General features: G+C 32.8%; 2 protein-coding genes across 2 annotated transcripts; one reads left to right on the top strand and one right to left on the bottom strand.

Annotated features, from left to right (window-relative positions):
- Nucleotides 1-8,079: 8,079 nt before the first annotated feature.
- LOC134276354 (uncharacterized) lies at nucleotides 8,080-10,446 on the bottom strand. The gene is made up of 2 exons (XM_062758614.1): nucleotides 10,386-10,446; nucleotides 8,080-10,161 (listed from the first exon to the last, which is right to left on the bottom strand). The coding sequence occupies exon 2, from the start codon at nucleotides 10,158-10,160 to the stop codon at nucleotides 8,115-8,117; it is 2,046 nt and encodes a 681-aa protein (XP_062614598.1). The 5' UTR covers nucleotide 10,161; nucleotides 10,386-10,446; the 3' UTR covers nucleotides 8,080-8,114.
- Nucleotides 10,447-16,309: 5,863 nt separating this feature from the next.
- On the top strand, nucleotides 16,310-23,001 carry LOC134276352 (integral membrane protein GPR180-like). The gene is made up of 9 exons (XM_062758611.1): nucleotides 16,310-16,630; nucleotides 17,678-17,824; nucleotides 17,988-18,194; nucleotides 19,055-19,235; nucleotides 20,164-20,213; nucleotides 20,896-21,047; nucleotides 21,812-22,003; nucleotides 22,239-22,316; nucleotides 22,776-23,001. The coding sequence occupies exons 1-9, from the start codon at nucleotides 16,447-16,449 to the stop codon at nucleotides 22,929-22,931; spliced, it is 1,347 nt and encodes a 448-aa protein (XP_062614595.1). The 5' UTR covers nucleotides 16,310-16,446; the 3' UTR covers nucleotides 22,932-23,001.
- Nucleotides 23,002-24,366: the final 1,365 nt, after the last annotated feature.

Raw genomic sequence — 24,366 nt, 5'->3', positions numbered from 1 at the left:
AGAGTCGGACTCAGCAGTAAACAGGACACACCCATTCTGTAATATTGATAAAGTTGTTGGAAAAGAGATTCACGTGTGACACCCAATACTTTGTTAAGGAACATGTTGTTCTTTTGAATAAAGAAATTGGGAAACACTCCACGATAAACCGAATGAACGAGAAATTTGTAACATTTCCAAAAGCATTCAAGTAAATTGTTTGGGTGCCATTAAACGTTTCTCAGTTGCATTATCCAGAACATTGTGGTCTTCATGTAATATGAGCACAGTATTGTCTCTTGTCGGTAATTCACAACTTTTCAGAAGTCCGTAACAGAGAAATTGTGTATGATTCATGGTACACACTAGTTGCTGTTCGGCTTGAGAAAACGATAACCTCCATTCCAGTTCGTAAAAGGTCGATACTTTTTTACTTCCAACTGGCACACAGTGACATCCATTTCTTAGTATCTTTTCTAACACAGGTACAGGTGGCCAGGTATGTTTCTGGCATATTTCTACAAAACTTTTTAAGAATTTTCTGCCGCAAATAGTTGCAAAACATAGGGCATAATCAGTTTCCATAGATTTAATATAGCTATTTGTACAAGGGCCATGGATGGTGCTATTCGTTAGTAAGGAACCAGTCCTGCTAGTCGTATGAAAATGAAAATGGTTTCCCATCCATATAGAACTCGATATGTAAATCCCGCCATTAAAGGCAACAAGACATGATTTCACAAAACTGGATTGTGTAGGTATGGGTGTCAGGAGACGTAGTCTGACAAAACCTGGTGGTGTGGCAGAATCTTCCATAAGAATTATATGATATTTTGACGTATTAAAAATCCGAATATTGGAGATGTCAGTTATTAATTTATATTATATAACTTTGTGAAATCCGGTAATCTGATTGGTCAATACAAAGTACTTATTTTTTAATAACGACCGCTGAAAGCGAATAATGACTCGCACGAGCTGCCTCGTTTTAACTTTCGCTTTAGACAAACATGGAAGTTCGCAAGTTGTAGGTGAGGAAAATTTAAAACATAAAGTGAAGAACTCTGAGACTGATAATACAAAACAATTACTAGGATATTCGTGAATATTTTTCGGGAATAATTAGCATATACCATTTCATGGTTGAATTCGACCTTTCCACTCAGCCAGCAGAGTTTTGACGCTGTTTGTAAACGCGATTACGGAGACTAAAGAAAATATAGACAAGCATACCATGTAAGATTGTATTTATTCTTAGAAGACATAGGTATTTATATTTTTTCAGTGCATTTCGTCTGAGACTGATAATACAAAACAATTACTAGGATATTCGTGAATATTTTTCGGGAATAATTAGCACATACCATTTCATGGTTGAATTCGACCTTTCCACTCAGCCAGCAGAGTTTTGACGCTGTTTGTAAACGCGATTACGGAGACTAAAGAAAATATAGACAAGCATACCATGTAAGATTGTATTTATTCTTAGAAGACATAGGTATTTATATTTTGTCAGTGCATTTCGTCTGCAAGTGTAAACGAGAGGAATTCTCAATCTGGGGGAGGGGGTACTCTGTGTTATTGGGAGACAGATATCTTGCGTCATTTTTATGATATAGGAAATTTATTGCCAAAACAATTTCCTCTGAGTAATATTCAATGAATTCTGAAACATTTACATTCAACTTATTTATGGTTAATACTATCTCTGTAAATAATAGGATGATATACATTGCACTAATAAATTTGGGAAATTATTATTTATATAATATAATAAATATGGACTCAATGCACGGTCAATATGCATTTATAATGACCCAGAATGACAGATATTGACCTCAGATACATGAAGTATATCGACCTCGGGCTAGCGCCCTCGGTCGATATACTACATGTATCTTCGGTCAATATCTGTCATCCTGGGTCATTATAAATGCATATTGACCTACATTGAGTCCATATTTGTATAATAATTAAGAAACCAGAACATCGTTTCCGTGTCCGAAGATCGCAACCTGAATCCCTCTCTATAACTCCCACTATCCATCACAGCAATTCTTCTGCGATTATGGACAGGTTTCTTTATAATTTCCTCCACGTCCAGCACGTCCCTTCTGATGGCTACTTCTGTCGGTGTCCCTATCTTACGACAAAAACCAGCGTACAAGACCTCTGATAAACGGGGAATATGCTCCATTCTATTAAAAGAAATACAGGTATATAAGCTATATTTAATTTTCTTAAAGAAAATTAGTACCAGTAATATGATTTAAAATGTATTGAAGGATGATTTACATCTATATTAGTCTAATATAGACATTAAAACATTGAATGAAAGTATTTTACAACGTAAATTCATGAAAAACCTTTGAACAAAGTTTCATTTAATTGACTCTATGTGATTTGTAGATATATCATTATTATGTGTTTTATGATATGCCAATTCGCACCCGGATTTTTATACAAACTGTTTAATAAACACTAGTATACATGTATTCTACCTACACTGTATAAACATGAGTTCAATTTAACTTTATCATTTAGATAAAACATTCAAAACTTACAATAGCAGTTTACCTGGCTAATCCCTTACTACAAATGGCGCACTAAAAAGGGAATTCCCGGGAAATCTTCTTTCGTTTTCTATTAAGGCCATCGTTATCAAACTCTCTCGAGTCGCACACTAAACATGGCCTGACTCATTTCATTTATACTATTTATGTTAACTTGGTAATATTATATTTCGGGTCCTAGTAGATAATGTTATTTTTATGTAAAAAAAAAAAAGAAGAAGAAGAAGAAGAACATATATAATTTAACAAATAGACACCACATCTGATTGGCAATAATGTTTTTCTTTTAATTCTTAATATCCAGGGAAAAGATAATGACCTCCATATCAAAGACCATGCTACTGAAATCAAACGGTCAAATTTGATCAGACTTACATGTATACCATCATCTACATGTAGTAGTATCGTCTTTTTGAATCCATGAAAATTTCATTAATTTCTGAATATAAGAAATAAAAAAGAAAAATCCCTCCTAGTGTTATGGAAAAATTATGACAAACCAAAATTTAAGAAAAAAAATCATTTGCTAAAGAAGAATTATACCATCACCTAGTGATATTGTCTTCTTGGGTTTGTCAAAACTTTATGAACTTCTAATTAAAGACAATAAATATGAGAAAAAACCCTATTTATATTTGATAAAAATGAAGGCAAACCAAAACATAAGATAAAATCAGTTGCTAAATTAAAATTAAGCAAGGAAATAACTGACAATCAATTTTCTGAATACATTTTTGAATATATAAATTTAAAGTTGATTTTCTGCTCTATCCAAGATAAAATGATTTAATGTTAAAACTGAAAAGGAATTTTGAAAAATGTAAATTAAAATGACCTTTTATTCGAAAAAAAATTATCGAATCGTCAATTTTCTTAAGTATTCCAAAATATTTCCATTTATTTCTTATTTGTATGTACGGAGGAGAAAGCTTTCAAACAATGATGCAAAGGAAAACACCAAAGTCATATTACATGTATTAGTCATGTTGATTTTGAAGCATAGGTATTATTATACATGTATGTATATACGTTTCGCTCTTTAAAAATCAAGATACATTGTATTATTGAGTAGCAATGCATGCACACGCTTACATGCACAGGAGTGTCGTTTTTCATTACACAGATACATGTTTATATATTTCTATTTTTTATCGTTACTTAGTCACGAATAGCAGCATCCACGGCCCATATATCCATATATTTTCAATATATATAATGTATTTAAAATTGATTATAATTTGATATTTTATTATTCACATTTAGTAAAGGATTCTAAATATGCTAATAATAAATATCAAGTCACCGTTTTTAATTAAATTTGAGCTTGTCCACGAACTTTACGGACAACCTTCGTATGTAGAAAGTTTATTGTACTTTAAAGAGGCTGGAGGGTGGCAGCCATTTTCAGACTATTGCGATCTCCTTTAAAAGAAGAGCTCCATGTAAAGATATACAAAAATGATCAAATTTTTAAACTAAAGAGTATGATTTTTTTCTTTGGCAAATGATAGTTGACAGCTTAAGATACCGTGCCTAAAAAAATAATTAAATCTGGTTAATTTGTGTTTAATTTTATTGACCTCCCAGCCTCCTTAAAGACGGCTTTAAAAGTGTCATTACGTCGTGCAAATTGATAAATATGAAAATCATATATAATGCAATGACAAAATAAGAAGTGTTATCCGGTATAATACATGCGGACGATAGAAATCTTAAAATATTTCCCAACAAAGAAATGAGAGGGGGGTGTATACTGCACTAGATGAACAATTGTGTCGTACTCCTTCGTCCTCCCTTTTCAGAATTCGTCGATTCTAAAATTGGTATGTAATCGTCATTAAAAAAGCTTGGACACTTCCTGGAATGTAATACTTATATTTAATAAAAATTGACCTTTGGACCCATAGAGGGCTTATAATTGTCAAGAGGCACAGCATTCTCTAACTAGCTAGGGAAACATTGAAAGGGAATCGAGGGGGGACCGTGAGGTTTGTAGCTCTCAGCATCATGTTTTTATTTTGGCTCAATAAAGACACGATAGAAATTAGGTAAATTTCTTAAAACTAAAATGTAATTAATTTAATTTCTTAAAACTGAAACGAAAAGTTTGAAAATTTCTTTAGGGTGTATATAGTCAATATTATTCTTGCAGGTTATTTGGTATTCCCTACATAGTCAGATATAGTAGTGGATCTGCATGATTTAATGTTATGTGGCATGGTCATCTAGGTATTGTTTAAAAACACGTGACTTTGTTATCTAAGTTACAAGCGAGTGCTTGAATAGTCACTCCACCGACCGTATATAACATTGGATCAGTTTGGGAATGGAAGTCAGTAAATTACAGATGCATCAATATATATTTCTATTATTATATGATTAATCATCAAATTGACAAGTAATGCTATCGGGTGTTGAATTTGAATGTTATACTAATAATATAAAATGTGATGTAATAAACGTTTTGACGAGGAGCATTCCATTGAGTTTGTTATCTGTTCAAACTTCTCGCAAACTGATAACAGCCAACAGAGTAGAAAAATAAATTGGTTCATATTTTGATTTATGTGTTTTATATTAATTGCAAGTCCTTGGTTTCTATACTAAATTTGACTATGAATATTAATATTCCGTCTAATTGATAAAAGCCTTAGGTTCATTAAAGTTACCAGTCAACAGGAGATGCTTACATGGACTACTCGTTTGTACCTTATCCCATCTCTGGATACTCGATGAATCCGTGTTTTGTGCTATGCTCACAGATTTTTATGATAGATTGTGCTGAAATCGATCATTATTTCTTATAGTTTTAGCTTACTTTCTAGTTTAAAATGATTTAGTATGAATAGTCTCCTGTTCTGCGTACCGTACATATGTATATACTCGCCTTTAAGTCGGTTGTATTTATGAGGTTATTTTGCACGGAAATGTCATTGACCCGCTTATACGTCTGTGCATCTTTTTGCCAGAATCAGATGACGATATCTATTATTACATGTAAATGCTCTGATGTTTTAACCTGATTTCAATTAATATTTTTAGAAATCGATTGATTGATTGTATGTTGTTCAACGTCCCTCTCGAGAATTTTTCACTCATATGGAGACGCCACCCCTTGCCGGTGGAGGGCTACAAATTTTGTCCTATGCTCGGCACTCAGGGCCTTTGAGCAGTGAGGGATCTTTTTCGTGCCAGCACCTACTGCGACACGGGGCCTCGGTTTATACGGTCTCACCCGAATGACCGGTCTCCACGTCCCACAATAGGATTCGAACCCGCGACGTAAGGATTGACACCTTACTTCGCTACTCTAGAGCAGACGCTCTAACCACTGCGCCACGCGGGCGACTTTTAGAAATCGATATTTAACTTTAAATCATTGACATGTATAAAATATTTAAAAAAAATGTCCTCTTAAAGGTACTTGGACACAGATTTGAAGTCATCGACACATCCTTGCACTTTCACAAATTTTAACCTTATTCTTAATCCTTAGGAAAAGTTGCAATATTGTTGTGTATTATTGAGAAATATTTAAACTTTTATCCAGAAAAATAATTTTATTCAGAGTAGAAATGTTAGAAAGCAAAACCCCTTCACAAGTATCGTCATTCCGAACTAAGAGTTGCGTATAGAGTTTAGCAAATCGAGCACAATTGTCACAGCCTGCTTACCACAACTGCACGGACTGACAATATATTGTATGTTTGTTTTGCTTTCGAACATATCTGCTCTGAATTTTCTGGATTAAAATATTAATATTTTTCATTTTTACACAACGAGATTGCCACTTTTTCTGAGGATTAAGAATTGAATTAATTTGTGAAAGAGCAGGAATGTTTCAATCAAACCCACCAAAAAAATTAAAATTTTAATATCTTTAATATGAAATAAGATTTTTAGTTAATTTTTGTGTGAAATGCTATTAAAATATATAAGTAGTAATATTATAGAGAAAATGATAACTTCAAATCTGTGTCTAAGTACCTTTAAGTTTAAAAAAAAAATAAAATTATTAAATACATGTTTTTAAATACTTATACTCTATGTGTTATATATAAATACAAAAAGATTGGTATATCGATCCATGCACACTTTGTTCAACGATTCTGTTGAAAATGGATATAAGATACCGGTAGTTCTTTTCAAGCTACATGTATTTTTCAATAACAAATATTATTATTACCGGGTACACAGTCATTTTCCAGAACGGGAACTTTTTAAATATTCTGTAAATTTCCATGAGTAATATTCACTATTACTGTCCAAATCTGATAACGATATTCCTTTGTTAAAAATTAAATGCAATCAACAGATCTGTTTTTAAATCCTCCTTTACGAATACGAACTTTAATATATTTACAAATAATCATATATATCACAGTATAAAACAAATAAATTATGACTTCTACGTTAGAGGTACTCGGCTAAAAATGCAAAGACAGTGAATAAAGAAATGTTTTATCAAATTTAAATTAACTCCATATCTAGATGTACATGTATTATGAAAGGTAAAATATATCAATAAATTTGGCCTTTGCAAATATTGACAATTACCCTAAATTAACTTTTATGAATATTAAGTTTACTTTGAATTTTCAGAGGACCAATTAATATCAGAACAGATTATTAATGTTACAGACTCTGAAAAATGCTCAACATTGATCTAGTACGAGACAATTTCAAATCCAAATGGTACAGAAGGAAAACGATGCCAAGAGAAGAAATATCTTTAAATAAATTATTTTGACCTCTTGGCTTCAATATTTTTGTAATTTTAAATTCAAAGCATTTAGAACAGTAAAATTTAAATTACGTTTACATTTGACGAAAAAACACATAATAAAGTTTTACAGGTTTTTCTCTTCATTTTACTTTATTTGGATTTGTATTCTTTGGCGGGGGTACAAAATATATCATTTTCAATATTGAAAATTAGTTCAAAGTACAGATATTTTTGTAATTTACTTAGTAATTTAAAAATGTATAAAAGTAAACAAAAATTAAATCAACATAGACTTATGTTCACAACATTAAATAAAATAAAAACTACTTTAAGCACATCTTTATATAATCATAATTATCGTACCAGCAAATTATGTTAAGCTGATGATTTACATATGTGAATAAACATTCGCTGATGATCATGTTGGTAGTTATAATGGTGAATACGTATTCAACCTATTTTCAACCACCTATCGATATATCCGACTTTTAAGAAAATTGGCTACATGTATAACAAATATATTAATTGATTTCTTTAGGTATTTTTAATGGTATTTACTGAAAACTGTATATTTCCTTCGATTGACAGGTATGCCTATATCTGCAATTAAAAACATGTCCAAAAATATATAATTCAAATTTACCTGTCCATAACATGTACCGCAATAATGACATTTTTTCAAACCCATGTATTTGCAAACCATTTACATGTACATGTATTAAGTATGAAAATTTAAAAAACCTGTTTAGTAAAGTTGACCAATCTAAGTACTGGTTGTCAAACTCTCAGACCATTATGATGAATCATTTTTGGATTATTTTTTTTAACTGTAATGTTTATATATTTCTGTCTAATTGTCCTTTTACCCATCTTTTTCTTATATCTGTAGCGTCCTTTATTCCCTGGAATGATTCCTGTCTGAGTGACTCTTCATAAGACCGTAACGCCCCGCTCAAGTCTCCTACAACATGCTGACAGATACCCAGTATCTGCCAAGATAGGTCTCTGAGTTCTAAAGGAACGTATGTCCCGTCATCATAGAGCAGCAGTGTCTGTAGGTCTGTCAGTGACTGTAAACACTGAGATCTATTACCTAGTCTATAGTGAGATAACACAGACAACATTCCTACCATAACAAAAGGTGGTATCATTAAGAGTGCGCCTCCATTATGTTGACTCACAAACTGTTCTAAATATAATTCTTCAATATATAAAATATTATTTAATACACTCACATTGTCTACCCAGGCTATCTTCATTCTTTTAGACATAGACAGATTACCTACATCTTCTTTGTACCTTTGCCTTTCAAAAATAAAAAATCCACGCATAATAAAGTCCTGTGACAATCTTTGCCTAGCGAGATAAGTGATAGGTAGTGTTTTATCATATCTCCCAGTCCTATAGTAATACAGTGCTAAATATAATAAATAAGACATGGGACCCAACTTTGCTACTAGTTTTAGCATGTTACAAATCATTCTATCTAAGATGTAAACATCTTTATGTGTGCTACTGAGAGTATTATTTGCCATTTCGAAGGCTAAATTAACGAGAGTATTGGTGGTACAGTATTGTAATACTAATGATTGGCACGTTGAGATTGATAACCGTGAGACTTCATCAATTGATATCAAATAGTGAAAACAAGCAGATAATTTTGAAGTAGTAAAGACGAGGCTGAATATTTCCCTCTGGCCACACAAATCTATGTCTGTAACAGTCTCAGAAAAGGATAACACTAAGTAGGGTCTACTGAGGGCTGATTCTAGGATTGAACTGAGAGTCGGACTCAGTAGTAAACAGGACACGCCCATTCTGTAATACTGGTAAAGCTGTTGTAATAGAGATTCACGTGTTTCGCTGTCTAGTTTGTTCATAATCATGTTGTTTTGTGGAATAAAAAAATTGGGAAACACTCCACGATAAATAGAATGAATGAGAAATTTGTAACATTTCCAAAAGCAATCCAGTAAATTGTTTGGGTGCCATGTAACGTTATCATATTGCATTATCCAGAACATTGTTGTCTTCATATAATATGAGCACAATAATGACCCTTGTTGGTCTTTCATAACTTCCTTCAGAAATATTTTCAAAAGTCCGTAACATAAAAATTGTACATGACTCATTGTACAAACTAGTTGCTGTTCGGCTTGAGAAAACGACAACCTCCATTCTAATTCGTTAGAGGTCGATACTATTTTACTTCCAACAGCCACACAGTGACATCCATTTCTCAGTATTTTTTCTAACACGGTTGCAGGTGGCCAGGCATGTCTCTGGCATCTTTCCACAAAACTTCTTAAGAATTTACTGCTACATATAGTTGCAAAACAAAGAGCACTATCGACCTCAATAAATTTAAAATAGCTAGTTGTACAAGGGCCATGAAGGGTGAAATCCGTAAGTAAGAAAGCAGACTCGTTAGACGTTTGAAATTGGAAAGAGTTTTCCATCCATACAGAACTAGATATGTAAATCCCGCCATTAAAGTGAACATGGCATGATTTTACAAGACTGTATTCTTCATGTTTGGATGTCAGAAGGCGTAGTCTGACAAATCCTGGCGGTGTGTCAGAATCTTCCATTAGTATTATATGATGTTGTGAGGTATTGTAGATCCGGAAATGAGAGATGTCAGATATTAATTTATAATTACAAATCCAGAACATTGTGTCCTTGTCCGATGATTTCATTCTAAATCCCTCTCTATAGCTCCCACTCTTCATCATAGCAATTCCTTCATGATTATAAACAGGTTTCTTTATCATCTCCTCCATGTCCAGCACGTCCCTTCTGATGGCCACTTCTGTCGGTGTCCCTATCTTACGACACAGACCAACATACAGGACCTCTGATAGACGGGGAATTTGGTCCATTCTATACAAAAAGACAGGAAAATATCTTTCATCGTGTATTTGTAGATATATTTGTCGATTCATTATATAATGTGTTTAATGTAATTCCAGTTTGCACCCAGAGTGCTATCTTAAAAGAATCTGCTCACGTATATCTTAATATATACAATGTATATACACATCAATTTTATTATAAAGATATTTTGATCCCAACACATTTCAAATAAACCTACCTAAGTAGTTTACCTGATTTAAAATTCTTTCTGCAAATGGCGGTCTGTATTGCAGCAAACTAAAATGGAAATTCCCAGCAAATCTTCTTTCTTTTTCTATTAAGGCCGTCTTTTAAAAAGACAATATATCGATCTTCCCGGCCCGATTGACTGGCGAAAATGGGCCGACTCAGGGATTTTTACCCTAAAAGATTTAAAAAACAATAAAATAAAACTAGTGAATTTATTGTAGAGAATTACATTTTAACTGTAAATGTGGATCCAAGACTGTTTTTTTTTTTTTTTTTTTTTTTTTGCTTGTCAAGAAATTTCTGGTTTGGATATTTTTTTGGACTGAGGTGGACCCCCCCCCCCCTCTCCTGGAAAAAATTTCTGGATCGGTGCCTGGTGTCATCTCTAAAAAATAATATATAGACTGATGTAGATGAGGCAATGTAGTTAAGTCTATTTACAAGATGGATTTGAGTCTTATTTAGACCAAACACCATTTTACGTTTCATTTATGTTTGCATTTTTGTCGAACTATAAACCACTTTGTGAGTTTGGTGTGTAAAATGTTGCATTATTATTGCGTTGAAAAGTGCTTTTAGTTTGAAATCCCCTCTCTATATGTACACATGTATATTAATCAGTATATGGACCATTCTACCTGGGATAATATTCTTGGGTAAAGGGGTTCATGCAGGTCTTTTCAAATGGAGGGCTAAGTCTTCGAAGTCTCTCAGGAAATTAAAAATAAATAATGCTTTTTCTTCTTAAAAATCACATGGCCAGAAAAGTTGAAAATTATATGTATTTTTTTTTAGAAGTGTGGATTCCTGAAAGTTTTTTCCGATATACTTGATCAACGGAGGAAGGGAAGGGCGTAAAAAAGGCTCAAAGTTTAACAAAGTATACATGGAAATGTAAATGTAGGAAGAGACATTTTAAAATCATCTTCAGCAGAACACGCAGGCGCTTGAGATTTTTAAGCTTTCTTTTCATATATAAAAAATCCCAATACTATATATAATTATACTGTACATAGTAAAGGAAGTTTTTTATGTATTAAAAAAGGTTATAAACCTAAAGCGCCAGTGGAGCAGGACCATGCCTATAACATATGTAAAAAAAAAATCTAGTCTGAATTGGATCTCGAACTCAAGGCCTCGATCTTGTGTAACGTGCCAGCGCTCTTACCAATTATCTGCATGGGCTATTGAGAGTGGGTCTATTGACAGACTTTCATGCAACCTGTGAATCCTATGTTATATATACAATATCTTCTCTATATATATATGGAAGCAGAAGCATTCTCATGTACATAGCCTGGAATTATCATTCAAATTCTTGGGGGGTATACTGCCCTACTGTAATAGAATGAGGCTACAATATGGGGTTGAGGATATACATGTACAGGACAGGATCAAGGACCATGATCAGTGAAATTTATATGGAAACATCCATAAGATAAGGGCAAGATGGCTTGCAGGATGCCTAATGCATATAGCTTCACATATATTACTTATAATTCAGTCTGTGAATTACGTTTATAAACATTTAGAACAACATTCTCATTTTTGAAATTTTATGAGGTTATGAGAAACAAAACTTTTCAGTGAAATATTTTTGGAATTTTTTTTATTTAAAAAAGAAAAGTTCATTCTTCGTGTAGTTCGAACCCTAGCACTATATCCTGATTATCATTTTCCTTTAACAGTTAAAGCAATATGAGCTGCATTTTTGAAATTTTATTTTGCAGGTAAAATATGCTATTTTGATTAATTTATATGTAATTTAAACCCCTATGATCAATAAGCCCAAAATAGAGTTTAAAAAATGTTTCAGAGGAAATATTTCTGAACGACTGAATATACAGTATTATATAAGAAATCATTACTGTACAGGACGACAATAATTCAATTTTGCTTCAATCAAAGCTAATAAAAAACTTTCCATCGCAAATATGAACAAAAGAAGTGTATGAATGTTTTATTTTTCTGTCATAGAAATAGTTAATAATAAATTTGCAACAAAATTTTCCAATGTCAAACATGAGGCTCATATTGCTTTAAGTATTCGGTTTATTCCCACTTAGCCAAAATTCTGAATTTCTTATTCTCATCTAGCCAAAATTGGGATTTTCACACCTGCGTGGTCACCTGTGTATAGTCTGTTTTAGTCTTATTAACTGTAATAATTACCTGTGGTGCACTGGTTCATTATTCATATAAATATGAATATTTGTTTTAGATATAAGACTTATTAATAAAGTTCTACTTTGTATCAATTAAATATTTAAAAAGAACATAAAATAATATTTGTATTTTAAAGCACAAGTTATGGCAATAGCTAGGAAAAGAGAATGGAGAATGTGTTACGGTGTAAAATACAACATTTTTGGACTTATTTTAAATTACAGTGTAAATTAACTTTTCGGACTTTCTGTAAATTGTTGTCAAAACTTTTCTTATATTTCGGCAAATGTGATCAATTATATAAATTCCGCACAGCCTTAATCTCACCTGAGGCATCGTCAGGGATTGGACAGTTAATTCTTTAATTGACATCTGTTTATATTTATTGACACTTAATCTTTCATCTTTAATTCTATTATATACATACTGCTAAAATGTCACCATTCGCTCAATAATTGTTTGATACTTGATTTCTATATATCTTTTGTTAATCCTTTTATTTTACTCCGTCTTTGTTCAGTATGTATGTTTTGTTGTGAAAAATTATAGTCAGTTGGAATCAGACCTTCAGTACTGATACATCCCAAACTCGTGTAAAAGTATATTTCTTTGCTGATTCTATATAAAAGTAGAAAATCTGTATAACTCGTGTTTGTGTCTTGAGGTTTTAAAGAATCTAGGTTCAACATAAGAGGAAAGCTCACGGTTGAACCAGAATTAGTATTGACGAACGAAAACGTTCACGTAAAAAATGTTAAGTATGATTTATTTAAATGAATTAATTAAAAAATGATTTAATAAATTGTTTTTCAACATTGATTTAATTTTTTTTTTACTAATAACTAAAAAATAAAGAGATCGATAGAAAAATTGAAAAGAATAGGAATTGAGTTAAATTTATTGTGCAGAAATATTAATGCTAATCATTAGAACTTGTGTACATAGGCCTACATGATTGAAATTAAGATAAGTGCTTTTATGCATAGGTGTTTAAAATTAATTTATTATACGCATAATTACAATGCACATGCACTTGTTTCGGAATAAAATTTTATCACATAGTATGTTATTACTATAGTATGGTTAATTCTTTTTAGTGCTTGTGGTACAATGCCATAGAAGTCTTTTTCTGATAAATTTGTTATCCGATAAAAATAAATATTGACAAAAAAATCCAAACATTATAAAACACAACTCAGATAATCCTCTATTGTTGTAATATTGAATTTGTATAAATGATCATGATATATTTGATTAATTCAGTATACTAGAAAATGTGTCCGAACTGATATTTAATTCATAATGTACAAAAAATCTTTTAGAAGTAGAATCTTTATAAAAATGTCCATATTCCTTTGTAATTGCTTGTTTATAAGGATTAGAAATCCAGCATTTTATGCATGAAAGAAAAAACAAACCTTAGTATCAGATGCAAATTTAAAATGAACACTATTTGCAGTAACATTAATTTTATAATACAATCATCCTATTAAATTCAATTGTTTTTTTTAAATTTGATTTTTTTTAACTACATGAATCAGAATTTTACTGATTTTCGTTTAAACACATGATTTACGGTACAGATTCCAGATTTCAAAAGCATTACCAGTACCTTACTTTTGCATGACTGTATTAATTTTTTTCACCAGTACTGTGACACAGAGTGTAATAGAACTGGCACTTAAACATTTCAAATAAGTTAATATATCAAATCTCATGAATTAAAAATGAGTAGATATAAAATAAAAAAAAAATACAAATTAAATCAATGCAAATAAAATAAAAAAAAATTATTATAATATTTAGTAACAATTAATTTGAATTAATTAAAATATGAATTTATTAATAAATATTGATTTCAGTACAATTCATGAAATTGTCAGACTTTTTCTAGTGTTCATTTTAAACAGACTATAGGTCACCTGTAATTAATTTCTTTTGTTCTCTCCCTCCCCTTACCTGTACACCATTCCCACTTAGCCAAAACCAGTCACCAGTAACATTTTCAGAATTTTGGCTAAGTGGGAAGACACCAAGTATTCATAACTCTAGGTCGACAGTAGAACCGAATTACTACTTTTATATTAATTAAAATACAAGCTTCCGCATAGGGACTACATGTCCTTGTATTGGAGTATTTCTCACAAAGATGTTAATGTTGTGTCATAATTTAGTGTAATTGTATTTTTTAAGGTATAATGGGTCTTTGCTCTATCTTTTTTTTTTTTAAATAACCAAACATCGTTTATATTTATGCAAATATTCAGGATTAGTTTTTAAAGGAATTAACCATCTCGATGTGAATGTATGAACCGAGTGACTCAGGAATAAAAAAGGCGATATCTAGACGATTTTATTTTACTGTAAAACACTTGTAAATATCACAGGTTCTTGGGGGACATCCCACCCCCACCTCGTCCTCCGTACCCCAACTTGACTTATTCCTCTTCGCTCCTTGGGGAGCATAGGGCAGCAACCACACTGCGCCATCGGACTCTGTTTTGGGCTATCCCCTTTAGTTGGGTCCAGGTAAATCCAGCTTCTTTTGCTTCTGTTTCTATTGATCACCTCCAGGGTTGCCTTGGTCTCCCATTCCTCCTCCTTTCCCTGTGGATTCCAATCCAGATCCTGTTTAGTGGTGTTGTTTGAGGGTTTGCGTAAGGTGTGTCCTATTCCAGCCCCATTTCCTCTTCTTGATGTCAATATCTATAGGATTTTGGTTGGTTCTCTCCCATAGGCTGTTGTTCGATATGGTGTAAGGCCATCTGATGTTAAGAATATTGCGGAGGCATTTGTTGATAAAGGACTGTAATTTGCTGTTTATTGTTTTAGTAACTTTCCAGGTCTCGGAACCATACAAGAGAACTGCTTTAACATTTGTGTTAAAAATCCTGATTTTGCTGTTGATGGAGAGAGCTTTAGAATTCCAGATTTGTCCGAGGGTGTGGAAAGCATGTCTTGCCTTATTTATCCTGCTTTTGACGTCGTCATCTGCTCCAATCAATCAATCAATCTCTACCCAGAGTTGTCGTTCGCTTCGCTATAAGTGGAACGATTACTCTGGGTAGATATCGGTTGACAATGCTCCCAAGATAGGTTAATCTGTCAGTTTCTTTGATCTTCTCCCCATTCAACTGAATCGGTGTCTCTGTACCACAAGGGTTCTTTGAATTTTTTTTTTAAATAAATTTTTCTATCATGACATACTCACAAAGTATATAGCTTTACAACTGAAAAGTAAAAAAAAAATTAACTAGACTTTCATAAAAAAAAAAAAAAAAACTCAACTTTTAGTATCAGAGAGTATGCATTTTTTTTATAATAGGCTAGTTTTATCTTAAATTTTGGGTTTGAGTTGTACATGTAATATTCTTTGTGAGTACACAGAAAAATATCTGGGACAAAATATCTCATTTAGAAAAAAAAGATCAAAGAGGGATGCGCAAAATGGGTGGGGGTTTATCATAAATAATTGGATGCGTAAATTTTAATTGTACAATTTTCCTTGGGATAGTTTTAAAAGCACTTTTTCAGTCGGTTTTGCGAGGGCAAACGAACAATTATTTTAAGTTGGCCTTACTTGTTATGTTCCTACTTTTACCCTAAGCCAGGTTTGATTGTCGTAATCAATTAACCATTTTCTTGTTTGTCTTAGATAATTAACCAAAATGTAATATTTTTGTAAAATATGTACATTTTGAAAGGTAATTAACATAAATGTTCTTAATTCATTTCCATGATAGAAATGAGAATAAAATTTTACGACAACAGGGACCACCAAAAATGTAAACTGTCCACGTTGGGCAGACGCCGGTTTACATTTCACAGCTGGAGATCGAAAATAGAAAACCCCAGTAGACTGTTTTGATTCATAGAGGAAAGGGATGCAAACATGAAATGAGACCAAAATGTATCACAACTCCAAGAAAAAGAATGAGAGTTTTCTTATGTATTTTTATTCTTTATCAAATATCTGACTATGACAGTTATAAATGTCAAGCTAAAACAGTAGCGGGGGCATTTTCTTCAGTAGCTGCTCAGAGAGGATGGGGGCAGTACGTCACAACGTTTTGTTTTCACGGTAAATGTTTTGGTATATGATATTTTATGTCGTTAATGTATAATATTCAGGGTTAAGGGTTGCCCCTAAGAACCAGTGGTCTGAGCTAGAATTTCCCCACCCATAATGACATACCCCCATTCGGTTATACACTTAAAAGATATACCCCCTCAACCACCTATTATGTTAGAAATCCCGGTTTCTTTAATGCAACTTATCTCAGCAAGATTTTTAGAGACTAAAAATTTGAGTCTAGCTCCAGGTGTCTCTACGAATCTCAGACCTGTGTCAAATAATCTCCTTTGGGAAGTTGCGCTCGGACTTCGAACACTTGTTTCGAATAATGCATGCTGAAATGAATAAGCTGTCCGCTTCAAGTTTTTGCTTCTGAAATCCTTTTAATTAATACCCAGAATTCATGAACATTTTATCTCTTTTATTAATTCATTTAAGGAATAACTGTCTTAAGTTATTTTTCGAATTCATGAAGTGATCAATGGATTGGCTAATGGCTTGTGTGATAATTTGCATAAACGCCAAAGACGTTTATGCATAAAATTATTACACAAGCCAATCCATTGATCATCTTCATGAATTCGAAAAATCTGACAGTTATTCCTTATATTTACATGCGTTGATACCGCCAATCCACGGGCTCCAAGCCTGCTTCTCTCTAGGTGTTGTCCCGCCCTGCACATGGTTTTTTGGAACCGCGCCAAAACATTCATGAGGAAATCAATTACATTTACAATTCGTAATTTTATCTCAGACAAAGACATTGGAAATGTAAATATTATATGGTATTACTAAAATATGGTGTTGTGAAATTTTTGTGATCTACAATACTGTAATTGTTATAAGAAATGATAATTTAATTAATTAAGCTTATACAGTTGACTCTTCATTTTGTCAGTCTCAGTAAGTGTTAGTGTCTTTACATGCAACAGCAAAATTATCAATTATCTTCCATTTATAGATGCATGATCTAAATGACTTTAAATAAATTAATACAAAATAATAAAAAAATATCAGAGAATTTTGGTTGCATTTTGTTGTTTTTTTTTTTAGGGAATGCCTTGATAAATTACACCCTGGAGGTTGGAGAGGGGAACTTAGAGGAGTATAAACCCCAGTTGTTACTGTTCACAAAACAGGACTTAGAAGATCTCGAGGAGGAAGACTGTTCAGAAAAAATCAGCCGAGCCTCATTTACATGTAACATATTCTATAAAAACTTTCTGACTGTCCAAATTAAAATTAAGATTGCAATCTTCCATATGAACAGTTTAAGTAAAATGATGAACACATAAATCTTCTTAATGTAAACTTCCTTTCTAAAACATTTATTTGTAAATGACAAATTTCATATATTTTACAGTCGAGTTGAGAAATACAACAGGAAACCTGAGTGTTATTGCTCCAACCAATCCACACTTGTATCATGTCATGTATGGGGACCAGTTAACATGTCTGGATACAGACTCAAACGAGGACTCAGATTCCAGTTCGTTCAAGTTCAGAATCCAGTTGTTAAATCCAGACAGTCTGGGAAATCCAACCGAACACTTTGGAGATGACGAAACCGGTAAAATCTGCTTCTATATGACTCTATAATTATATAAGCTGGAGGCAAAGGTTAAAGTGAGAATATCTGAAGAGAGTTTTTTTTCTTTTGAGTAGACAGAACTTCAAGTTGGCCAAATTCAACATGTTCAAATTGGGACTCATCGTCAGATACCCACTTAGCTCGTCTTTTGATGAGTAAAAAACAAGATCACCCATGGGTATCCAAAGATGATTGGGGCTTTAAATTTTATATCTGTTTTCTTAAGACTCTTAAAATGTCCAGTCTATTGCATTTTGAGGAGATTTTTTTCCTCAAATTCACAAGATATAGATTTTTTTATGGGTTTTGTAAAATTCTTCTCTTAAAATATTTTTTTGTTGAATGCACATTCTCAATAATAGTCGCGATAGTTGCAAACTTAAATTACATCTTCATGATTATAAACAATGTTTTTACAGTGTACCTCGCCATCAGTATACAGATGACAGACATAAAAAGAGGGATTAGTTTCAAGTATTAAAGGAAAATTTATGTTGTACTGAATTATAAATGTTAATGAGTCGAGAATTAATGATGATAAGTTCTAGCCAGGGGATTCAAGGGATGAATTTGAAATGTTGATTTTGAAATGTAATCTACATGTATGTCCTGTAGTAATGATTAGGCTACATGAATTTAATTCTCTGGTTCTCAGGCTAATTTTCTCTGAAACAGATGCTGGAGGGAGGCATTTTATTAGCAATAAAGTAGATGAGGGAGGTGTTTTTTTTTTAATTTTAATTTTCAATTTTTCTTCAAAATAATGATAAAAATTCTTTGTTCACAGATATACTTTCTATGTCTGATAAAAATGAATAATTGATCATTTGTTTCCACAGGTCTGCTGCGGTTCTATCAGCTGCTGACCCTGGCGTACTTTGTACTTGGCTGTATATTTGCTCCGCGACTCTACGAGACTCTGAGTAAGGGGGGACCCATGCAGCTAGTGATTATACTTCTTACTGTCTCAACTTGTCTACAGGCCACAGGGACCTTTATCATGATGATACATCTGGCCAGGTATTAGTTTACATGTTCTTCATACATCATTAGGTGTTTAGAACAGATTTAGTTTAATATTATTTTATTTGAGCCAGGTTTTATTATGTGACTATCTTATAGTGATCTCCATAATCTACATGTACATGTATAGTGAAACATCAATATGGTACAGAAAAATAGGTGTCTTCCAACCTACACTGAGCCCACATACTTCATACATGTACATGTATTACATAAAAACAAAAATTCCAAAGTTAAAAAGAAACAACCATGCTGTTTTGCAGTCTGATTAAAATCAAATCTAGTCCTTTATTTTGATTGCGGCATGAAAAATCAAATTAAAAAGGAGCTTTTGAAGGATTGATTTTAAATAAGAGTGGGTTTTTTGAGGAGTCATTTGGACAAAGTTCAAACTGAAAGTTCAAGATTTATAGATATGTACAAGTAGTATTATAGCCTATCCAGAATCTACCGTATAAGTTGAAATTTTAGCAAGATGCAAATTTAGCCATTTCTGCCCAATATCTGTTTTTTTTTATTTTTAGCGAGAAGTAATTTTAGCAATTTCAAAATGCTAACTAAAGAAGCTATTACAAACAATACGTAATTAATATTTAACGATATTCAATTTCAGCGATGTCAGCGCCCTGGCTAATAATGCCAAAATTAAATCCTTGCTAAAAATTCTACTTATACGGTATAATATTTAGATTACCTGTTAGAGTCATTTTACAAAATTATTGTATGTGAAATGTAGAGTACACTGTATATAGAATCTTAGATAATCAATTTGTGTGCGAACAAGTTTTCCTTACTTGAAAAGTGATTCTGAAATAATTGTGAAAAATTACAAGATAAAGTTTTGTGAAATACTACATGTTGTAATACAAGGTAGTTATGTATATTTATATAATTATGAACAGAAATTCTTTTTTCCTTATTTTAGATATTCCAAGGATGGAATGGGATCTGCAGCCATTGAGTTCTTTGCTGAATGTGAGCCACTTTTAGAGAAAACTTCCTGCATCAATATTGATATTTTATTTAAATTAAATGTATATAGTACTCAGAACTATGTAGTAGCCCCCCACCCCTCACCCCCCTCCTTCCTGCACCAATAACATAATCCCTAAATGATACAAAGGTATTTTTTTAATCATCAGATTATTGTTTGGAACTATATTTTCAGTCCTTGGATGCATTGTCCCAGTTTGCTATGCTTTATGCTTCTGATCTTTGATGTTTTGGTGTGTTGTCCAAGTTTGTTAAGCTGTACATGCTTCTGACCTGCATAGAAATATATTAAGATGCTTCTGACCTATATTTTCAGTCTTTGATGTATTGTCCCAGTTTGCTATGCTGTACATGCTTCTGGTCTATATTTTCAGTTTTTGATGTGTTGTCCCAGTTTGCTATGCTGTACATGCTTCTGGTCTATATTTTCAGTTTTTGATGTGTTGTCCCAGTTTGCTATGCTGTACATGCTTCTGGTCTATATTTTCAGTTTTTGATGTGTTGTCCCAGTTTGCTATGCTGTACATGCTTCTGGTCTATATTTTCAGTTTTTGATGTGCTGTCCCAGTTTGCTATGCTGTACATGCTTCTGGTCTATATTTTCAGTCTTTGATGTGCTGTCCCAGTTTGCTATACTGTACATGCTTCTGACCTATATTTTCAGTCTTTGATGTGCTGTCCCAGTTTGCTATGCTGTATATGCTCCTGAGCCTCAGTCTTGGCTGGACTTTGGGCACCTCCTATAGATTTGCACACCTGCAGATGGTCAGTCGAAAACCAGCCGCTAAAGTTGTAGGCGTACTGGGAATAGTTCAGGTAAGTGTTTACATACATGACTGTCATGTGGTTTAAATAAATAATATAAATAAATATTTTTAATAATGTAAACTGTTAACTAGCTGTTTAATTTAGAAATATTGTTATTCTTGTTTATGGGCTGTTTTGTTCATATACATGTTATCATTGTACGTGTTATGTTATCATTGTACGTGTTGCTGCATGTATATCATTGTTTATGTATTTGTAAATTGTAAATTGTTTGAGAGCTGTTTTCTTTATGTGTTGGTACATGCATTTCATTGTATTAAAAATTGTGTTTTATTCATGTGAAAGTATATCATTGTAGATGTTTGTAAGGAATTTCCTCATCTGTTGGTATATCATTGTATTTGTTTGAAGGCTGTTTTGTTTGTGTGTGGGTATATCATAGTCTCTTTTTGTAGACTGTTTCATTCACATGTTGGTATTGCATGGTAATAAATTGAAGGCCAATCTGTTTGTGTGTTGTAATATTATTGGAATATCATTTTGTTTAGAGGCTGTTTTTTTTGTGTGTTGTATATACCATTGTTTTTGTTTGTAGGCTGTTTTGTTTGTGTCTGTTTATATAGCGTTGTATTTGTAGGATGTTTTGTTTGTGTTTGTTTGTATATCATTGTATCGTTTGTAGGCTGAAATGTTTGTTTATCATTGTATTTGTAGGCTGTTTTGTTTGTATTTTTTATATATCTTTGTTTTGGTTTGTAAGCTGTTTTGTTTGTGTTTGTGTTTTGTTTATATATCATTGTATTTGTTTGTAGGCTGTTTTGTTTGTGTGGGAGCAGATTCAGGACAGTGACCATAGGATGTACCATGCACATCGTAGCTTTGCAGGAATAGCCCTAGTCATTTTACGAATCCTTCTAGCAGCCTTGTTTGCATGGAATCTTAATGTTACCGTGTCATCAGAGCGCAGTGCTTTAAGACGAGAATTCTATAAATCATTTACTAAGGTACCTATTCATGTAATGATAAAACTTCTTCAAACATTATAACTGAAGGTTTATATGCTCCATGGATCTTAGCTTTACATATACATGTATAGAAATATACTAATTTTTATGTGTGCTATTAGTGGGTTTTGGTTGGGTTTTTATTACAGTTACTGTTGATTTATTTAACAAACTCTAAATATACATACAGCATAGTAAGTTTACGTACTTATTGAACATTGTTTTTATTTTTCAGAGCTGTATGCTTTGGTTTTTATGCTATCCACTTTTAGTTGTCCTATCCTGGATATTCTATGAATATCTACGTTATAAGGTATGTACAATATATAAGCTGCTATTTCTATGTTTATATAATATTCTACAAGTGCTTAAATTCATCGAGCTTATAATGTCCTTATCCAGGATTATCAAAGATTTAGAAAAATTACTTTTAAATTTTATAAACCAGCTCCTTTAGATGCTTGATTAAAGTTAAATTCATAAATTTTTCTTGTCTGTGTTCTTCCATTTTAATATTTTATTATATAACATAAATTGCCAGAACTACATTGACGTTTTCAGTTCATAGGTCCAATGTACAGAATTATGGCCCTTTGAAAACTTGAACTTGTTTTTTCTTCAAGTTTTTTTAATTTCACCTCAGGTTAAAACCTTAAATTTGTTCACAAGCATCAATAACCCCTCATGGCCATGCAGTGACAAAAATGACCTTAAACCAAATGTCTATCACAGTGTACATGTATATTGATCATGTGATTTTTCTCTGTTCCAGCTAATCACAATGGGGGTGGTATTATGTCAGTGCTGTGCCGTCGGCATGTTGTACAAATTGTTCTTCTCTAGAAGTCTGTACTGGGAAATATCTGCACTCTCCAGCACACTTCCACTGAGAATGGACAGAACTTTAGGACATAAACTGTACTCCTGACCAATCTTTTGATCATGTACTGTAGTCCTTATCACTCTGTATTTTGTCTTTCCTTCGAGAAAGACATCTTGGTTTTTTTAGCTCACCTGAGCTGAAAGCTCAAGTGAGCTTTTCTGATCACATTTTGTCCGGCGTCCATCTGTCTGTCTGTCCGTCTGTCTGTCTGTCTGTAAACTTTTCACATTTTCGACTTCTCAAGAACCGCTGAGCCAATTTCAACCAAACTTGCCACAAAGTATCCTTGGGTGAAGGGGATTCAAGTTTGTTCAATTGAAGGGCCAGGCCCTCATTCAAGGGGAGATAATTGGGAATTAATGAAAATTTGGTGACATATTTTTAGCTCTTCTGAGCCAAAGGCTCAAAGAGCTAATGCTATGGCCATTTGTGCGGTGTGCGTTAACTTTTTAGAATATGGGCCATAACTCAAGAACCCCTTGGCCAATCAGTACCAAATTTGTCACAGGGTATCCTTGGCCCAAGGGCTACCATTTATACTAAAATAAGGGTTGGGACCCTAAAACAAGGGGAGATAATCAGGAAAACAAAACCAAAAGTACTGGTTGCTAAAAAATCTTCTTCTCCAGAACCACCAGGCAGATTTTCACCAAACTTACATACAAGGATCAGGATATGTTGAAGATTAAAAATTGTTCAAGGCATGACCCTGGGGCAAAGGGCGTGGTCTCAAGGTCACTTCAAAGTTGACCTAAATTTACAATTAATAAAAACGTGTATATTTTTCTTACTATAAGGACTAGGATCATCAAATCTTGTAAGTTGATGCATCTTACGACTTCACATCATGTTAACTCAAAAGTAGGTCACGGTGACCTACTTTTAAAATTTTGTGGGGATTTGTTTTCAAATTGATTTGAAGGCATATTTTGGACACTTTAAGGCCTATGATCATCAAACTTTGTCAGTTGATGCATCTTGGGTCCTTGAACAATGTCAATTTAAAAGTAGGTCACTGTGACCTACTTTTTGAACTTTATGACTTATCCTTTTAAAAACATTAAATCCCATTATTTCAGACACTGGGAGGTTTAGAATCATCAAATCTTGTACTTTGATGCATCTTGGGACCTTAAAACATATTTATAACAAAGTAGGTCACTGTGACCTACTTTTTAAATTTTGCCGACATTTGTTTTTAAATTGTTTAAAATGCATATTTTGATTACCTTCAGACCTACGATCATCAAACTTGGTCAGTAGATGCATCTTTGGTCTTTGAAAAATGTCAACCAAAATGTAGGTCACGATGACCTACTTTCGACATTTTATTGCTATATTTCAGTATCTTAGGCATTTATTGGCGTAGAATCATCAAACTTTGTGAGTGGATGCATATTTAGTTTTCAGAGAGTGACGACCAAAAAGTAGTTCATGGTGACCTACTTATGACATTTTATGGCTTTATTTAAGTATCTCC

The sequence above is a fragment of the Saccostrea cucullata genome, unplaced genomic scaffold, assembly GCF_032062105.1.
Source record: "Saccostrea cucullata isolate Sc308-1 unplaced genomic scaffold, CSIRO_AGI_Scuc_v1 ctg121, whole genome shotgun sequence".
Classification (NCBI taxonomy): domain Eukaryota; kingdom Metazoa; phylum Mollusca; class Bivalvia; order Ostreida; family Ostreidae; genus Saccostrea; species Saccostrea cuccullata.
This window is presented reverse-complemented; position numbering and strand designations above follow the sequence as displayed.

Coding starts and splice junctions, on each gene's coding strand:
- LOC134276354 (XM_062758614.1), bottom strand. CDS start 10,160: ATGGACCAAATTCCCCGTCTATCAGAGGTCCTGTATGTTGGTCTGTGT.
- LOC134276352 (XM_062758611.1), top strand. CDS start 16,447: ATGAGACCAAAATGTATCACAACTCCAAGAAAAAGAATGAGAGTTTTC. Junction 17,825..17,987: donor CAGCCGAGCCTCATTTACAT/GTAACATATTCT, acceptor TATATTTTACAG/TCGAGTTGAGAAATACAACA. Junction 18,195..19,054: donor CTTTGGAGATGACGAAACCG/GTAAAATCTGCT, acceptor TTGTTTCCACAG/GTCTGCTGCGGTTCTATCAG.